The 17,416-nt window shown below is 29.6% G+C and overlaps 1 protein-coding gene across 2 annotated transcripts in view; it reads left to right on the top strand.

Moving 5' to 3' along the window:
- LOC145256353 (ATP-binding cassette sub-family C member 5-like) overlaps positions 1-17,416 on the top strand; it is a 327,323-nt gene that overhangs the window by 74,467 nt on the left and 235,440 nt on the right. For both annotated transcript variants that reach the window (XM_080115176.1, XM_080115185.1), the window contains exons 3-6: positions 2,252-2,380; positions 3,854-4,015; positions 11,936-12,080; positions 16,497-16,644. In XM_080115176.1, the coding sequence (XP_079971302.1) occupies positions 2,252-2,380; positions 3,854-4,015; positions 11,936-12,080; positions 16,497-16,644 (584 nt within the window). The remainder of the gene's footprint in view (positions 1-2,251; positions 2,381-3,853; positions 4,016-11,935; positions 12,081-16,496; positions 16,645-17,416) is intronic.

Here is a 17,416-nt window from a genome sequence, read left to right as displayed (position 1 = left end):
TAGAGTTTAGTTTCCTAGAAGTACATCCAATGAAACAACATGTGTCTACCAAAATAGTGCTCAATGAGTGAACAGAGCAGGTATATTAATTTTATTTATACAAACATTAATGGCTACATATGTGCATACATGTTTCTGTAATCACCCACGTTGGGGGATTACGTCTTCAGGCCAAGAATTACCTTCAAAAGTGACATTTCCACCAAATACATTTTTCTATTTCGTTTATCAAGTTAAAATACAACCTGGGTGGCAGTAAAAAAAAAAACAAAAACGGTAAAAGGATGAGTGAGGTCTTTGAAGATAATAAACATCTTTTTTCTTTTCCCCTTCCCCCATCCAACCTAACTTTTGGCTTTTTATGGCATAGGGTACTTGAAAGTTTAGTTTTCTTGTCTAAGAGTTTGTAAGTTAATAACCTTAGCTATGGTCAACCAAGTATATATATATATATATATATATATAATTTTTTAATTTTTTATTGAGCCCATAATAAATTTACATTACTGTTTCCATTGGATTTTCACCCCAGGAGATGAGGTAGAGTACCAATTTCATCGGAATTTATAGGTGGACTGAAGTTTAAACTTACAGAAATGGATAGAAAGTTTTATATATATATATATATATATATATATATATATATATATATATATATATATATATATATATATATATATATATATTGCCAGCAAGGCAATATTCAAGCACGTCTGTTTGAACACGACTGAGTTCTTTTTTCTGATTTTGTTGGATATTCAATTCGCCGAGCAGTGTTTTTTTTTATTTATTTCGGCTGGCATGTTGTACATTTTGGCGCACAGTAGTTGTTGTTCGGTCATATTCGACAATCGGATGTTACCAATTGAAAGCGCTTGAGAAGAATATAGCCAAATAATAAATACTGGGAGCCATAATATACACATAATATACAGCATGCCAACCGAAATAAACAAGACCGCTCGGCGAATTGAAAAGATATCCAACAAAATCAGAAAAAAAGAACTCAAGCGTGTTCAATCAGACGTGTTTTGATATATATATATATATATATATATATATATATATATATATATATATATATATATATATATATATAGCAAATTGTTATTCAAATATGTCTGGTTAAATATGACAGAGTTTTCATTTTTTCTAAACTTTTCTAGTACTTTTAGCGATTGAAAAAAATTATAATTTTTTACAGAAAAACTAATAAAACGCAACAAATATGGGTTTATTAACATTTCTATGAAAATAGTGTCTATTGTAATTTCAATATAGAACTGGCCCAAATGAGATAAATTAAGTCCTCAAAAAGTAATATTGTGCTACATAGTTCAATGCAAATAATAAAATCACACTGTAAGAGTCACTTAAATTTGCTTCTTCAGTCCAGCATATATTGTCACTTAGATTCCCAAATGCTCTTTTATTTCTTTGCTACTCAATATCCCCTTTTTACATAATGTGTCGCTGACTTCTTTCTACTATGAGTTCCTTTCTGACACCATTGTAACAATGACAATATATTATTATTATTATTATTATTATTATTATTATTATTATTATTATTTAAAAACGAGGCTATATAAAAGGAAGCTCACCCTCATATTCTTGTCCAGTGTTGCCAGATTGGATTTTTTTAAAGTAAAATTTCACGAAATTAGCCTTATTTAGAGCAGTTTGGCGTTTCAAAAATTTTATTTAGTCTTTTTCAAAGCGTAACGTATGGACTAACTAAGGAAAGAAGAAACAGACTATTATATTGATAGTGTTCACTATTTTTTAATATAAACCTTTACCACATAATAAGTTATTTCAACATATTAGACAGATAAACACTATCCCTGTGATCACGTGCAAAAGAAACCTGGGTCTGATGTTTTCACATACACCAACACAACCATGAAAAAGCTGTGTGTCCCAGAGGAAAGATCCGCGCGTCATGATCGGTGGGAGTTCTTTTGTGAATGTTGCCCTTTTTTATTTCAGTTGATATAATACAGCAGATGAATACAGGTATGTCAATATAACAAGCAGAAACTAAATACCATGCTGAGGACGAAATGAATCCCGAATGAAAATAAATTAGTAATTGAGTGATGTTATAAAAGTAATCCCGCGCAAAGAGAATCTGTTTTCCATATGGAACATAATCTCCAAGTTATGCCATGGATTTTCCTAATATCCTTTATACAAATATACGGAAAATACTGAAAATATTAATGAACTCTTTTCTTCTCTGTTTTAGATTCAGTCTTATATCTGGGACGGCAGAGACTTCTCATAATCTGCCCATATCAACGAGATATACTTTAAATGATTGGAAGTACAAAACTGCCATGAAAATGTTCATTCCATATCGGTTCACGAGAAAAGTGTAAGTATTCATTTACTTGTATCCTCTCCTTCCCCAAAATAAAACGTATAGAAATTATAATTTATTTACAGGAAATAAAAAAGGAACACTGGAAAGCGACAAGCGATACAAACTATCTGATAAACATCGATGAGAAAATGATAAAAAAAACGAAATAATTCTGGCAATGCTTAAAGATATTAAAATTCTCGTCAATTTCTGAAGAGTGAAGGGTGAAAAAAGTACTGAAATATTAAAAATATATGTTGTCACTTAGATTCCCAAAAACTCTGGCCTTTTTCTGGGATAATTTACTGGTAATGGCTGATGCGAGAACACCAAGTTGGTTACATTGAAAAGAAGCGAAGAGTATTTGAAATTTAGAGAGATTTGTTATCATTCAGATTCTAGAAAAAACTCTGATCGTTATACCTCTTTAATAGGTATAATGACTGATCCGGGAACCCCAAGTGAGTTACCATAGTGAAAGGGGAAGTACAATAAATTTAGAGAGTTAAATGGTGATGAAAAGAAATAGAGAGTAGAGTAAATTTAAAGAGATTTACTGTCACTCAGATTCCAGGAAAGAAAGAAGTACTGGAAAATTTAAAGAGGTTTGCTAGCAATCGAATCCAATACAAAACTCTTATTTTTACCAGTGGGAGATCACCGGTAACTCCAACAAGATTACTAGTAAGAGATAGAGAAACTAATGATAATATCATGATGAGTAGTAGTAGTAGTAGTAGTAGTAGTAGTAGTAGTAGTAGTAGTAGTAGTAGTAGTAGTAACAAGTACTGAGCCATGGCGACGTAAGATGTTACAAAAATGAATTAATGAGACATTGGTTAAAATTAGAATGTAATTCTCAATCGCTTTTAACATTCAAATGAAATTGTTTTGTCAGGTTGTGAGTTATGATATTAAGAAATTGGATTTTAAAATGAACATTTTATGATTTTTTGCTTAAAAAAAGAAAGCATCAAAACTAAAAAAATGTTGATAAATAAGTTAAATGTACGGAAGTCACCGGAGTCGTTAGGAATTGAGTAGAATTTAAATATTTATCATGACGGAGTATGAGAGCTGCGATTACAAATGTCTGCTCATAAATAAGTTAAGATTGAAATGTGATGTAGAATGTGTTTCCAGAATTGATGGTTGAATGCGTTTTAACGTGAATCAAAATTCATCAGTTGAACTGAAAACTAAACGTGTTATTCCTAATTTAGAGAAAGAGGAAATAAAAACAATTATGAGAAATAGTGTCATGAATAAAATAATAGGAGAGTGCAGATAATCACTGCGTCGCGAGGTTGTCGTGTGCACTCACTTCCACTGGTAAGACCCGGTTGGGGGCAGCCGCATTACACAAACGTGAAAGCAAAGCAATGTTGACATATCCCAGCAATAAAAGTAAACAATGTAAAATCCCTTTTTGTGGTTTTGCGTCTTCATTTATGAACAAAACTCCGATGTTATTTTCTATTTCAGAGAAGGGAAAATTCCTGTAAACAAAGTCGGTTTCTTTTCTTTTATCTATCTGACATGGATAACGGAAAAGTTGCTGGAGTTCTATCGCAAACACAAGAAGGGGGAAATAGCTTCTGTTTGGTCTTGCGGAGACGAAGAGAGTTGTGATCACAACGTTCCAAGGTTGGTTATCACGGATTTGTCTTTATATTAACTATTCTCTACTTATATAAAGTCATGCATGTTTGTGTGTGGGTATGTACAGGATTAACTTCTAAACTAATTAACAGATCATTGTGAATTTTGAAATACAACTGCTAAGTGGAACAAGTCAAAATGTAACCTATATTTAGTTTAATTTGGTATTATACGAAAGAAAAAAGAGGGCGTGTAAGAGAAAATTTATATACCTCGAAATTTGGGAAAATTGTAAAAATAAGTGTTAGATATACAATAATACATATTCCCCATATTTCTGTCGATTTTTTAAAAATGCTTTTAGAGGTAAAATATGATAACGACTTCCCATTTGAAAATTGAAATATGTCAGATTTACATTAAATTTGATTCAGGGTCATTAAACACCAACTAAGCAAGATTCATAATTAATCCCTTAATACCCATAAACTTTAACTTTTAAGCATTTTCTTGAAACAAAATCATATAATAAAGTTTTATCATTACGGAATAAGGATTCTAGACATAAGCTTTTGTATCATTGCATCTTGATTTTAATATTTGTACTGAGACATAAAAATGGTACAAAACCACCTTTTTTAGAGAATTAGAAGCATGCTTGTCCTGGTACAAGTATTCTTTTAATTCTTCATATGCAACATTTTGATCATTAAACTGATGAAACGACACAGCAGAATTACACTTCGTAACTGGTCATTAGCGAATCGTCCTAAGTGCTGTGAAACTGCAGCATTACTATTTATCTAAACATACATAGATATAAATATAATTAGGAAAATTTAGGATATGAAAGACTATAACAATGCGATATAAGACAGAGTGTAGGGTTTTTTTTTTACATAGGCGTCACCACTTATCAATGCCGATAGGCCACTCAAGGATAAGGGTTAACGAGTGTAGAGTAGTTAAAAGGACAATATAGTAATCGATAGTAATGGAAGTTCGGTAAATTTGTTAACTTAAGTGGAACGGCTCATCAGAAACTTGTTCAGGTTGGACTTGAAGACAATCATATTATAGACAGCTGGAAAGCAGGAAAACGGAAGACAATTCCACAGGCGTGCAGTTCTAAGAAAGAAGCTTTGATCATGAAATCTATGTTTAGGTTTAGGCACAGATAAAGAGTGGGGAAAATTATTGATAATGTTTTCAGCTAGTCTAGTGTTTCTTGTGAAAGTTTGGCGAGGGGGGACCATAGATTGAAGCTCAGTTGAACAGTTGAAGCAGAGACAAACTCGCAACATCTCTTCTGTGAGATAGAGGTTGCAGCGAAGAGAAAAGGACATCTCCCACCAGGCCACGGAGTCTATTTTGAACCATATCAAGGCAGGTTGGGGAAAAACAGACGAGTTAATTGTATACAAAAGAAGACGATATCACAATGATGATTTGTAATTTGTTATTATCTATTGCCCTTTTTTAATTAATAATATCGTATTTAATATTATATATATTCCGAAAATATTTCTCGTTATGAAATTTTGAATTCACGGTCTTATCAAAGAAGGGCTTTGCTTATACAAATGAAAATGGGAATATATAATTTACTTTTATACTTATATATCTATCTAATAATCTTGCTTGCTTGCTAAGCAAAGAGTAACGTTGTTCTTTGGGTGTAAAATATCGATTGATTTAGCTTCACAACTAATCAAGAATACAACATTCACCTGACGGGTTACAGATCGTCTAGTTTTATATTAAAATTAGCAGGATTATTAAAAGATAAGAGATTAAAAAGTGTGTGATATATTTATATAACCACTAGCAGGATAATGGAAAAATAAAAGATGAAAAAATATGTAATATCTTTATATAAAACTAGCAGGATCATAAAAAGATAAAAGATGAAAAAATGTGTAATATCTTCATATAAAAAGTAGGAGAATCATAAAAAGAATAAGATTAAAAAATGTGTAATATCTATATATTGAAACTAGCAGAGTCATAAAAAGATTTAAAAGTGTGTAATATCTTTATATAAAAACTAGCATGATCATAAAAAGATAAAAGATTAAAAAGTGTGTAATATCTTCATATAAAAAGTAGGAGGATCATAAAAAGAATAAGATTAAAAAGTGTGTAATATCTTTATATAAAAAGTAGGAGGATCATAAAAAGAATAAGATTAAAAAGTGTGTAATATCTTTATATAAAAAGTAGGAGGATCATTAAACGATAAAAAATTAAAAAGTGTGTAATATCTTTATATAAAAAGTAGGAGGATCATAAAAAGAATAAGATTAAAAAGTGTGTAATATCTTTATATAAAAAGTAGGAGGATCATAAAAAGAATAAGATTAAAAAGTGTGTAATATCTTTATATAAAAAGTAGGAGGATCATAAAAAGAATAAGATTAAAAAGTGTGTAATATCTTTATATAAAAAGTAGGAGGATCATAAAAAGAATAAGATTAAAAAGTGTGTAATATCTTTATATAAAAAGTAGGAGGATCATAAAAAGAATAAGATTAAAAAGTGTGTAATATCTTTATATAAAAAGTAGGAGGATCATAAAAAGAATAAGATTAAAAAGTGTGTAATATCTTTATATAAAAAGTAGGAGGATCATAAAAAGATAAAAGATTAAAAAGTGTGTAATATCTTTATATAAAAAGTAGGAGGATCATAAAAAGAATAAGATTAAAAAGTGTGTAATATCTTTATATAAAAAGTAGGAGGATCATAAAAAGAATAAGATTAAAAAGTGTGTAATATCTTTATATAAAAAGTAGGAGGATCATAAAAAGAATAAGATTAAAAAGTGTGTAATATCTTTATATAAAAAGTAAGAGGATCATAAAAAGAATAAGATTAAAAAGTGTGTAATATCTTTATATAAAAAGTAGGAGGATCATAAAAAGAATAAGATTAAAAAGTGTGTAATATCTTTATATAAAAAGTAGGAGGATCATAAAAAGAATAAGATTAAAAAGTGTGTAATATCTTTATATAAAAAGTAGGAGGATCATAAAAAGAATACGATTAAAAAGTGTGTAATATCTTTATATAAAAAGTAGGAGGATCATAAAAAGATAAAAGATTAAAAAGTGTGTAATATCTTTATATAAAAAGTAGGAGGATCATAAAAAGAATAAGATTAAAAAGTGTGTAATATCTTTATATAAAAAGTAGGAGGATCATAAAAAGAATAAGATTAAAAAGTGTGTAATATCTTTATATAAAAAGTAGGAGGATCATAAAAAGAATAAGATTAAAAAGTGTGTAATATCTTTATATAAAAAGTAGGAGGATCATAAAAAGAATAAGATTAAAAAGTGTGTAATATCTTTATATAAAAAGTAGGAGGATCATAAAAAGATAAAAGATTAAAAAGTGTGTAATATCTTTATATAAAAAGTAGGAGGATTATAAAAAGAATAAGATTAAAAAGTGTGTAATATCTTTATATAAAAAAGTAGGAGGATCATAAAAAGAATAAGATTAAAAAGTGTGTAATATCTTTATATAAAAAGTAGGAGGATCATAAAAAGAATAAGATTAAAAAGTGTGTAATATCTTTATATAAAAAGTAGGAGGATCATAAAAAGAATAAGATTAAAAAGTGTGTAATATCTTTATATAAAAAGTAGGAGGATCATAAAAAGAATAAGATTAAAAGTGTGTAAAATCTTTATATAAAAAGTAGGAGGATCATAAAAAGATAAAAGATTAAAAAGTGTGTAATATCTTTATATAAAAAGTAGGAGGATCATAAAAAGAATAAGATTAAAAAGTGTGTAATATCTTTATATAAAAAGTAGGAGGATCATAAAAAGAATAAGATTAAAAAGTGTGTAATATCTTTATATAAAAAGTAGGAGGATCATAAAAAGAATAAGATTAAAAAGTGTGTAATATCTTTATATAAAAAGTAGGAGGATCATAAAAAGAATAAGATTAAAAAGTGTGTAATATCTTTATATAAAAAGTAGGAGGATCATAAAAAGATAAAAGATTAAAAAGTGTGTAATATCTTTATATAAAAAGTAGGAGGATCATAAAAAGATAAAAGATTAAAAAGTGTGTAATATCTTTATATAAAAAGTAGGAGGATCATAAAAAGAATAAGATTAAAAAGTGTGTAATATCTTTATATAAAAAAGTAGGAGGATCATAAAAAGAATAAGATTAAAAAGTGTGTAATATCTTTATATAAAAAGTAGGAGGATCATAAAAAGAATAAGATTAAAAAGTGTGTAATATCTTTATATAAAAAGTAGGAGGATCATAAAAAGAATAAGATTAAAAAGTGTGTAATATCTTTATATAAAAAGTAGGAGGATCATAAAAAGAATAAGATTAAAAAGTGTGTAATATCTTTATATAAAAAGTAGGAGGATCATAAAAAGAATAAGATTAAAAAGTGTGTAATATCTTTATATAAAAAGTAGGAGGATCATAAAAAGAATAAGATTAAAAAGTGTGTAATATCTTTATATAAAAAGTAGGAGGATCATAAAAAGAATAAGATTAAAAAGTGTGTAATATCTTTATATAAAAAGTAGGAGGATCATAAAAAGAATAAGATTAAAAAGTGTGTAATATCTTTATATAAAAAGTAGGAGGATCATAAAAAGAATAAGATTAAAAAGTGTGTAATATCTTTATATAAAAAGTAGGAGGATCATAAAAAGAATAAGATTAAAAAGTGTGTAATATCTTTATATAAAAAGTAGGAGGATCATAAAAAGATAAAAGATTAAAAAGTGTGTAATATCTTTATATAAAAAGTAGGAGGATCATAAAAAGAATAAGATTAAAAAGTGTGTAATATCTTTATATAAAAATAGGAGGATCATAAAAAGAATAAGATTAAAAAGTGTGTAATATCTTTATATAAAAAGTAGGAGGATCATAAAAAGAATAAGATTAAAAAGTGTGTAATATCTTTATATAAAAAGTAGGAGGATCATAAAAAGAATAAGATTAAAAAGTGTGTAATATCTTTATATAAAAAGTAGGAGGATCATAAAAAGAATAAGATTAAAAAGTGTGTAATATCTTTATATAAAAAGTAGGAGGATCATAAAAAGAATAAGATTAAAAAGTGTGTAATATCTTTATATAAAAAGTAGGAGGATCATAAAAAGAATACGATTAAAAAGTGTGTAATATCTTTATATAAAAAGTAGGAGGATCATAAAAAGAATAAGATTAAAAAGTGTGTAATATCTTTATATTAAAAGTAGGAGGATCATAAAAAGATAAAAGATTAAAAAGTGTGTAATATCTTTATATAAAAAGTAGGAGGATCATAAAAAGAATAAGATTAAAAAGTGTGTAATATCTTTATATAAAAAGTAGGAGGATCATAAAAAGAATAAGATTAAAAAGTGTGTAATATCTTTATATAAAAAGTAGGAGGATCATAAAAAGAATAAGATTAAAAAGTGTGTAATATCTTTATATAAAAAGTAGGAGGATCATAAAAAGAATAAGATTAAAAAGTGTGTAATATCTTTATATAAAAAGTAGGAGGATCATAAAAAGAATAAGATTAAAAAGTGTGTAATATCTTTATATAAAAAGTAGGAGGATCATAAAAAGAATAAGATTAAAAAGTGTGTAATATCTTTATATAAAAAGTAGGAGGATCATAAAAAGAATAAGATTTAAAAGTGTGTAATATCTTTATATTAAAAGTAGGAGGATCATAAAAAGATAAAAGATTAAAAAGTGTGTAATATCTTTATATAAAAAGTAGGAGGATCATAAAAAGAATAAGATTAAAAAGTGTGTAATATCTTTATATAAAAAGTAGGAGGATCATAAAAATAATAAGATTAAAAAGTGTGTAATTTCTTTATATAAAAAGTAAGAGGATCATAAAAAGAATAAGATTAAAAAGTGTGTAATATCTTTATATAAAAAGTAGGAGGATCATAAAAAGATAAAAGATTAAAAAGTGTGTAATATCTTTATATAAAAAGTAGGAGGATCATAAAAAGAATAAGATTAAAAAGTGTGTAATATCTTTATATAAAAAGTAGGAGGATCATAAAAAGAATTAGATTAAAAAGTGTGTAATATCTTTATATAAAAAGTAGGAGGATCATAAAAAGAATAAGATTAAAAAGTGTGTAATATCTTTATATAAAAAGTAGGAGGATCATAAAAAGAATAAGATTAAAAAGTGTGTAATATCTTTATATAAAAAGTAGGAGGATCATAAAAAGAATAAGATTAAAAAGTGTGTAATATCTTTATATAAAAAATAGGAGGATCATAAAAAGAATAAGATTAAAAAGTGTGTAATATCTTTAAATAAAAAGTAGGAGGATCATAAAAAGAATAAGATTAAAAAGTGTGTAATATCTTTATATAAAAAGTAGGAGGATCATTAAAAGATAAAAAATTAAAAAGTGTGTAATATCTTTATATAAAAAGTAGGAGGATCATAAAAAGAATAAGATTAAAAAGTGTGTAATATCTTTATATAAAAAGTAGGAGGATCATAAAAAGAATAAGATTAAAAAGTGTGTAATATCTTTATATAAAAAGTAGGAGGATCATAAAAAGAATAAGATTAAAAAGTGTGTAATATCTTTATATAAAAAGTAGGAGGATCATAAAAAGAATAAGATTAAAAAGTGTGTAATATCTTTATATAAAAAGTAGGAGGATCATAAAAAGAATAAGATTAAAAAGTGTGTAATATCTTTATATAAAAAGTAGGAGGATCATTAAAAGATAAAAAATTTAAAAGTGTGTAATATCTTTGTATTAAAACTTCTAATTCTTTCTACCTTTCCTTATCTGTCTTTTCTCTTCCCCCTCTTTCATCACCGCATTCCATTATTCTCTTATTTTTTTATCTTTTATATGATAGATAACAGTGGAAATGACCGAAAATGTGCCTCTCCTGACGAAACCCGGTTTACCCTTAAAGAATGAATGCAAATCTAAAAATATATCAGCCATGTTTTGTAAATTTCGAGTTTCAGCTGAACACACACACAACTGTCCTTTATATAAAGATCTTTTGCTTTTGTCATTTTATGTTTGTTGTGAAAATAAAAGATTAAGTCCAATTCCGCAGATAAAACCTCAGAAATTATCTCATTTTTATCTTTGTTTCGTGTACTCTATCGTCTTCCGGTTTGCCACGCCAGTTCTTTTCTATTGATTTCTTGTTCATTACGTCACTTTTTTGTCACTAACTTACAATCGTAACTTTATCTTCGAAGTGAAATTTTACATTTACGTAACTTACTTATCTCGTTTCATCGTACTGCAATAAACCGAATTTTTTGCCAGAAAGGAGCGGGTAATACTTGGGAGAATAGCCTTCCTTTGACCGAACCGCTTCATACTAATAAGATATTCAGAAAGAAAAAAAGATCCAGAGCAAGTCAGAACCTAGTGTCATAATATGCCAATGTTTACCCTTGTGCCAAATAAGTTAGCCTGTGAGGCTTTCTGCTATATATTGGGGCCCAGCGTCGTAGCGACTGAGTTAACTAGTACGAATTTTAGCGACGGTTGCATTAGCACATGTTAGGATAACATGGCGGCAAACGGACATAGACTCAGCTGAAGCGAGATCAAACGTTAGATAATGGAAATGAATATTGCGTCGATACTTTGCCCGTGCGTCGCCTATCCTCAAGACTACGCTTAAAAAAATTAAGTAAGTAAATAATTTACGTGATCTCTCCCCAATGAGTGAACTCTATCTACATAAAACATTGGAATGAAAGAAGCGACTATGAAAGAAAGACCAGTGCATATGAACACCATACGTAACGTGTGTATAGAAATATAGTTTTATTGGTTTGTTTTCTTGATCACTCACAAGTGCACCCTTCTCGTTGATATGCGACATTTTTGTTTAACATTAAACCTTCCTCTGATGTCTGTTGTTCCTACGCCTATAATATAACGCACCTTTTTTATTTGCAGACTGAAGAACTTTTGGAATAAAGAACAAGAAAAGAAGGGTAAAAAGGCTTCGTTTTACAAAACCGTCCTCCGATTCGCACGAACCAGGTTGATCGGCAGTGTGCTGGCAATCATCACTAACGCCATTGTGTCCTTTTTAGTATCGGTAAGATGCATATTCACCAAATCATTAAAATGCTATGTCATGCATGCGCCAAGATAAACTGTGACAAACTTATTTTGGTTATTGCTAATGTGTATTTATTTCTACAAAGTCACTATTCGTCCATGCACAGAGTATTGTTGCCACTTTTCAGCTGATTCATCCACTATTGCTCTTTCCTTCTTAGATAGAATCCAAAAAAGAGTTTCCAATCTAATAGTTTTCACACTATTAACCAAGCTCCAACTCCTGTCCCATCGCCGCAATATTACACCCCTATGTCTTTTTACAAGTATTTTAATAGAATTTGCTCTGATGAACTCCTTGCGTTTTTACCCCTCGACGTACATACTCCTAACAATCTAGTCTCGTAACCAAATTCACTCCTCCACTGTATAGATGCTAGAAAGTCAACTACTCTAATGGCTTTTTTCCTCAGACTGCTAGAATTTGGAATTCCCTTTCTGCTTGCTGCTTTCCTTACATGCAGAAATTTAAACCGACCTCTCGCTTATCGCCTAACCTCGTTTTCTGTAAACACCTAAGTTTCAATTAGGCACCGCCAAAAATGGCCGCAAAATCAAGTTGTTGTTGTTTTTTAAAACGAAATTACATTTATTAAAATCCATTATTTCTGAGTAACTTTTTTTTTCCAGAAAGATAAAACCCTGAATTTTATCATATAGAAAACAGAATAATGTAAAACTTTTTCTACTATTTTTAATTCAATTTTAAATGTTAAATTTTCCCAAAAAGTTAACAATTGACATTTTTTGTCTTGCACAAAAAACGTACTTAAATATTTAAAAAAAAAGAGTTTTTGAAATAATTAATTTATTTATTTATTGTCTAACTAAGATTTAGGATGATTTTCTAAGAGAATATGCAAAAATATTATAATATAAGTACCTGAATTTCAAATAATTCCACTTATTCATATAGGTAACCAGATATTTCGCGTTGACGTAGAGTTCAGATCGACTCTGTTTACGTTTTCGTTTGATAAAAAGCAAACTATGGAAGACCAAACAGGCCAAAAAAAACTTATTTTTCAGTGACGAAAATTTCAATGTATTATTAAGCTGAGGCTGGCCAGTACCAGATGGGTGACCATTTGTATGCGTTTGGTTTTTAATGTGTATATGTGTGGGGGCCAGGCTCCCCAAAATGGGGGGGGGGGCAATTTAAAGCAGAATAAAAAAAAATTATTTCAGCGCGTTTGGTCCACCGTAGTCGAAAGGCGGCAAACGTTTTCAAACGGGATCGAAAAAAATGATGCTATTTTTAACACAAAGGGCACAATATTTATCGAATTTTTTTTTTTTTTTTTGTATCGATTATTCAAAGCATGCCCTGTTTAATAATGGTCATGCATTATTCGGCTCGCTAAAAAAAAATTGTTTATTTATTTATCAAAAATTTTAAAATAGCTTTTTTCGTATAAATATTAAAAAAAAATTTTTTTTGTTTTGCTTAACTTAAATTAATTATTTTACTTAACATATTCACCGAATTTCACACTTCAAAACTCAAAAGCGGGATAATTAAACACAATCGAAGTTCTGATATTCAGACGTCAAAATAAGGTATGCAAACAATTTTTTTTTTTTTAATCTATAATTCTGTCCCTTACAACAACACAATATGTTGATTTCAGTTTCAGATGGTTATTTTAAGCATATTTGTTCCCACTTCAAAACAAGGGGGGGTTTGTAAGCAAAAAAATATATATATACAAATATCGTTTATGAAAAATAAGTACACTGTTATAAAGTTCATTCTTCTCCTAATAATCGCTGAAAATTTCGTATTGATCGGATAATTACCTGATTTTTGGTAGATTTTTAAAAAGACGGTCCGTCAAAAAGTACTGACCTGCCCCCCCAGTTTTGGCGGTGCCTAGTTTCAATATGCCTTGTTTGGAGTGAAGAGTAAAACAAAATTGCATAACATTACCTATTTTAATATGTTATGTAATCTTTAAAGGGCATACCGCCAGAGACGCATCACTTCCCCCCATAAAAAATGTTCCGCACTCGTTAGTCTGCCTTGAAAATCTGACCCTGTGAATTTTATATTTTAAACATACGAAAAGACATAGGAAATGTCAGCACATAAGAAAATCTGCGAAGTGATTTCTTGCACTAAAATGCTTATTTGCAGAAATAATTAGTGAAAATAAAATTACGACACTTGTTGTGTAGTTTAACAACTCAAAGCAAATTTAAACTCATATTTAGCATGTGCAAAGGACTTTGTTAACGATTCCCTTGTGCGGACAAATTTATTATAAAATGAACTCAATTCATTGCTTGGAGATGATAAACTGCACTAGTGCTATTTTTTATAAATAGAAAATAAATTGAATTAAATAAACGTCATGGGATGTTTGATTTTTTTTTTTTTTTCTTTTTTTTTTTTTTTTGGTTTTTGTTACAAATACTCTTGAAACTGGCTAGAAATGAATTGATGATTACAATCAACGTCCAATATGTAGACTATTGATTTACTGGTTCAGTTTCCAAACAATAACCGATCGGTTACTTGCATCATAAATTCTTATTCATTTTCTTTCTCAAGTGGTTGGGGTATGATGTTTTCTTATGATAGCCTACAATCTTGGCGGTCTTGAGGATGTATAACGTTCAAATTCTACTATCTAAGATCCATGTTGTTGGCGTTCAGCTTTCTTCTGGCTTTCCATCTCAACAGCTCTGTATATTCTCATCCCATAACCACTCCTTTCAATGGGGACATATCTGACTGATCGTCCGGAGTTCATTACGCTTCAGTGCATTTTGCCTTGGCAGGGCTGATATGACGAGTCTGATCTCACTCAGCATTGCATATTCATCTGATCATAGCTCTGCCATTCACACTAAAGACGGGCAAATGTGTTGTGTGGATCCAGCATCCATGTCTATATAGAATTAGGCTCCTAATATAGATTCTATAGCGTGCTATCTAGAACACATTTCTGAGGACGTCTGTTTTACTAAGGTGGCACCACTTATCAAGGACCAAAGGCCACTCGAGGGTAAGGTGTAAATGAGTGTCAGGTGTCGACCGTGATGATTGATAATGATAATAGTGATTAGGAGATTCGTTTTTACATTGAAATTTAAAACGATCATGTTGTAGTCAACAAGAAAAGAGACCCGCAGTGCTGTGTTTCACGGACGGGTAGTTCTAGGAAAAACTTTTCTAATTGAAGTTTTGTTTATTTTTAGGTAAAGAGAGAGAAAGGGAAACTATTGACAGTGGTTGTAGCTTGATGAGTCGTTGTTGTGGATGTTTTATAAGGAGGGGTCATAGATTGAGGTTCAATCGAGCTCCTACAGTTAAAATAAGGATATAGTAGAGAAAGATTAGCAATATCTCTTCCGTGATGAAGAGAAAAAAGGCATTGCCTACTAGATTTCGAAGTCGATTTTGTACTTTGGTAAGACAGAAAATAAGGTGCTCTGATCAGTACTGGCCCAAATATGGTAACAGTACTCTTGCTTAGGAAGTATTTAGCTCTTGTGTCGGATTGTGTAAAGGCTGAGATACATTCTGGAGATACTAGTGACGTTAGCAAAGGATTTTGATATAAGTTTTCTATTTCAGGGCTGGAATGAAAGTCAACCATAGACGCGTAGGAAACTTCGTTAAGACGGGAGTCATTAATTTCAATTTGTGTCAAGTATGGATCAGAGCGTTGATAGTGAAAAGAAAGAAACTTTGTTTTTGGGCGCATTAAAAGTAACCAGCCACCTTTCTTTCTATTGTACCATGAGTTTAAGGTCGAAAATGGAGAACCATAAAGATCTTGGCCATTGCTGCTCTTCGAAATGTTGCCATAGATGCAACCACTTATGGATCGTGTGTATGAATGTCGACGAATGGTCTTAAAATGTAATTCATGTGATCAGTGATGAGATCAGGAAGAGGGTTGGGCCCAGAATGGATCATTGGGACATGCAAGCGTTGATACTATGAGCCTTGGACTTCTGTCCATTAACGACTATTTTTATGAACCTTTCAGAGGGAAATAATTCGAGAGGATATTTCCAGATATTCCATAGCTAGGAATCTTGTAAAGTAGACATTTATGCCGAACCCTATTTGCTATGTCAAGGGCTTTTGCTCTAGAAACCAATGTCCTGTCAGGAGATTCACTGATTCTGTGTGATATAAGTGTCAACACACCTGCTGCTGGTTTCGCAGGAGAAAACCTATATTGCTTACCATTGAGTAGGCTGTTTTTGCTGAAATGGTTGACAAAAAAGAAAAAATATAAAAATCACATTATATATATATTATATGTATCTGTTTATGTAATGAAAGTGTTTTAGTGTATGTGATCTTTGACTCTACATTGTGTTTGTTTCCATTTTTTTTAATCATGAAAATGTGTATATATTCATCTTTTTGTAGAGTTTTCTTATCAAGGAAATCACAGACTTCCTAGAAAATCCCGAAAGTCCTTTATATTTTGGAATTCTCCTGGTCCTTATTTTAGCATTCAGCCATTTTATAAGGTTCAGCTCGTTTTCGTTAATCTGGTGCCTCGGTTTTATAACAGGTAAGTATTTTTTTTCTAATGACTTTTAATTAGTAATGTTATTCGGCGTTGTTTGCTTATTCATATAATAATACAATAAGTCACTTCATGTCCGTTTAAAGAGAATTAAATTGGTACAGTTTTAAATAAAGAAGATGCATATTTATTTCTTAAAGAATATTTAGTTGATAATAACACTTACTTTTACGAAAGATGAAAATGTTATTTTTAATAGTATTGGCAAACGTATCATTTAAAAGGAATACTATTTACAGTAAATTATACAAATTGATATAGAAACAACTTGGGCGTTAGTACATCTAATAATAAGACAATCATAAGGTGGTTTATGTACGCTATCACCTTTCGCGCATTAAAAATGAGATCGTTCGATCACGATCAAAACATGAATTCAATCAAACATACGCAATAAAAGAAATCAAATTCGTAGTGATTAATTTGATGTTGTTAAGATAAACAAGTCTGACATCACCTATTTTAAAATAAATTGCTTCGAAATTAAAATGGTTGTACCTCCGATTAAAACCGAACAATTTTGAAACAAGGCCGATAGTCATTAGTCGCGTGCTCTCGTGTAATGAATGAATGCGTGAATGTAGGATTGACATGAAATTCTTAAAATGGCCGAAAAATGGGCTGAAATGACTTAAATAAATAAAAAGTAAATGACTTAGAATGACTTTAATGAACTTAAGGATGAATTGAATGACCTTTAGAATGACTTGAATGCTTAAAAAATAACTGGAATCCTTCAAAAACAACTTGAATGATC

Source organism: Euprymna scolopes, chromosome 3 (assembly GCF_053919585.1).
Source record: "Euprymna scolopes isolate OS-2025 chromosome 3, ASM5391958v1, whole genome shotgun sequence".
Lineage (NCBI taxonomy): Eukaryota > Metazoa > Mollusca > Cephalopoda > Sepiida > Sepiolidae > Euprymna > Euprymna scolopes.
This window is presented reverse-complemented; position numbering and strand designations above follow the sequence as displayed.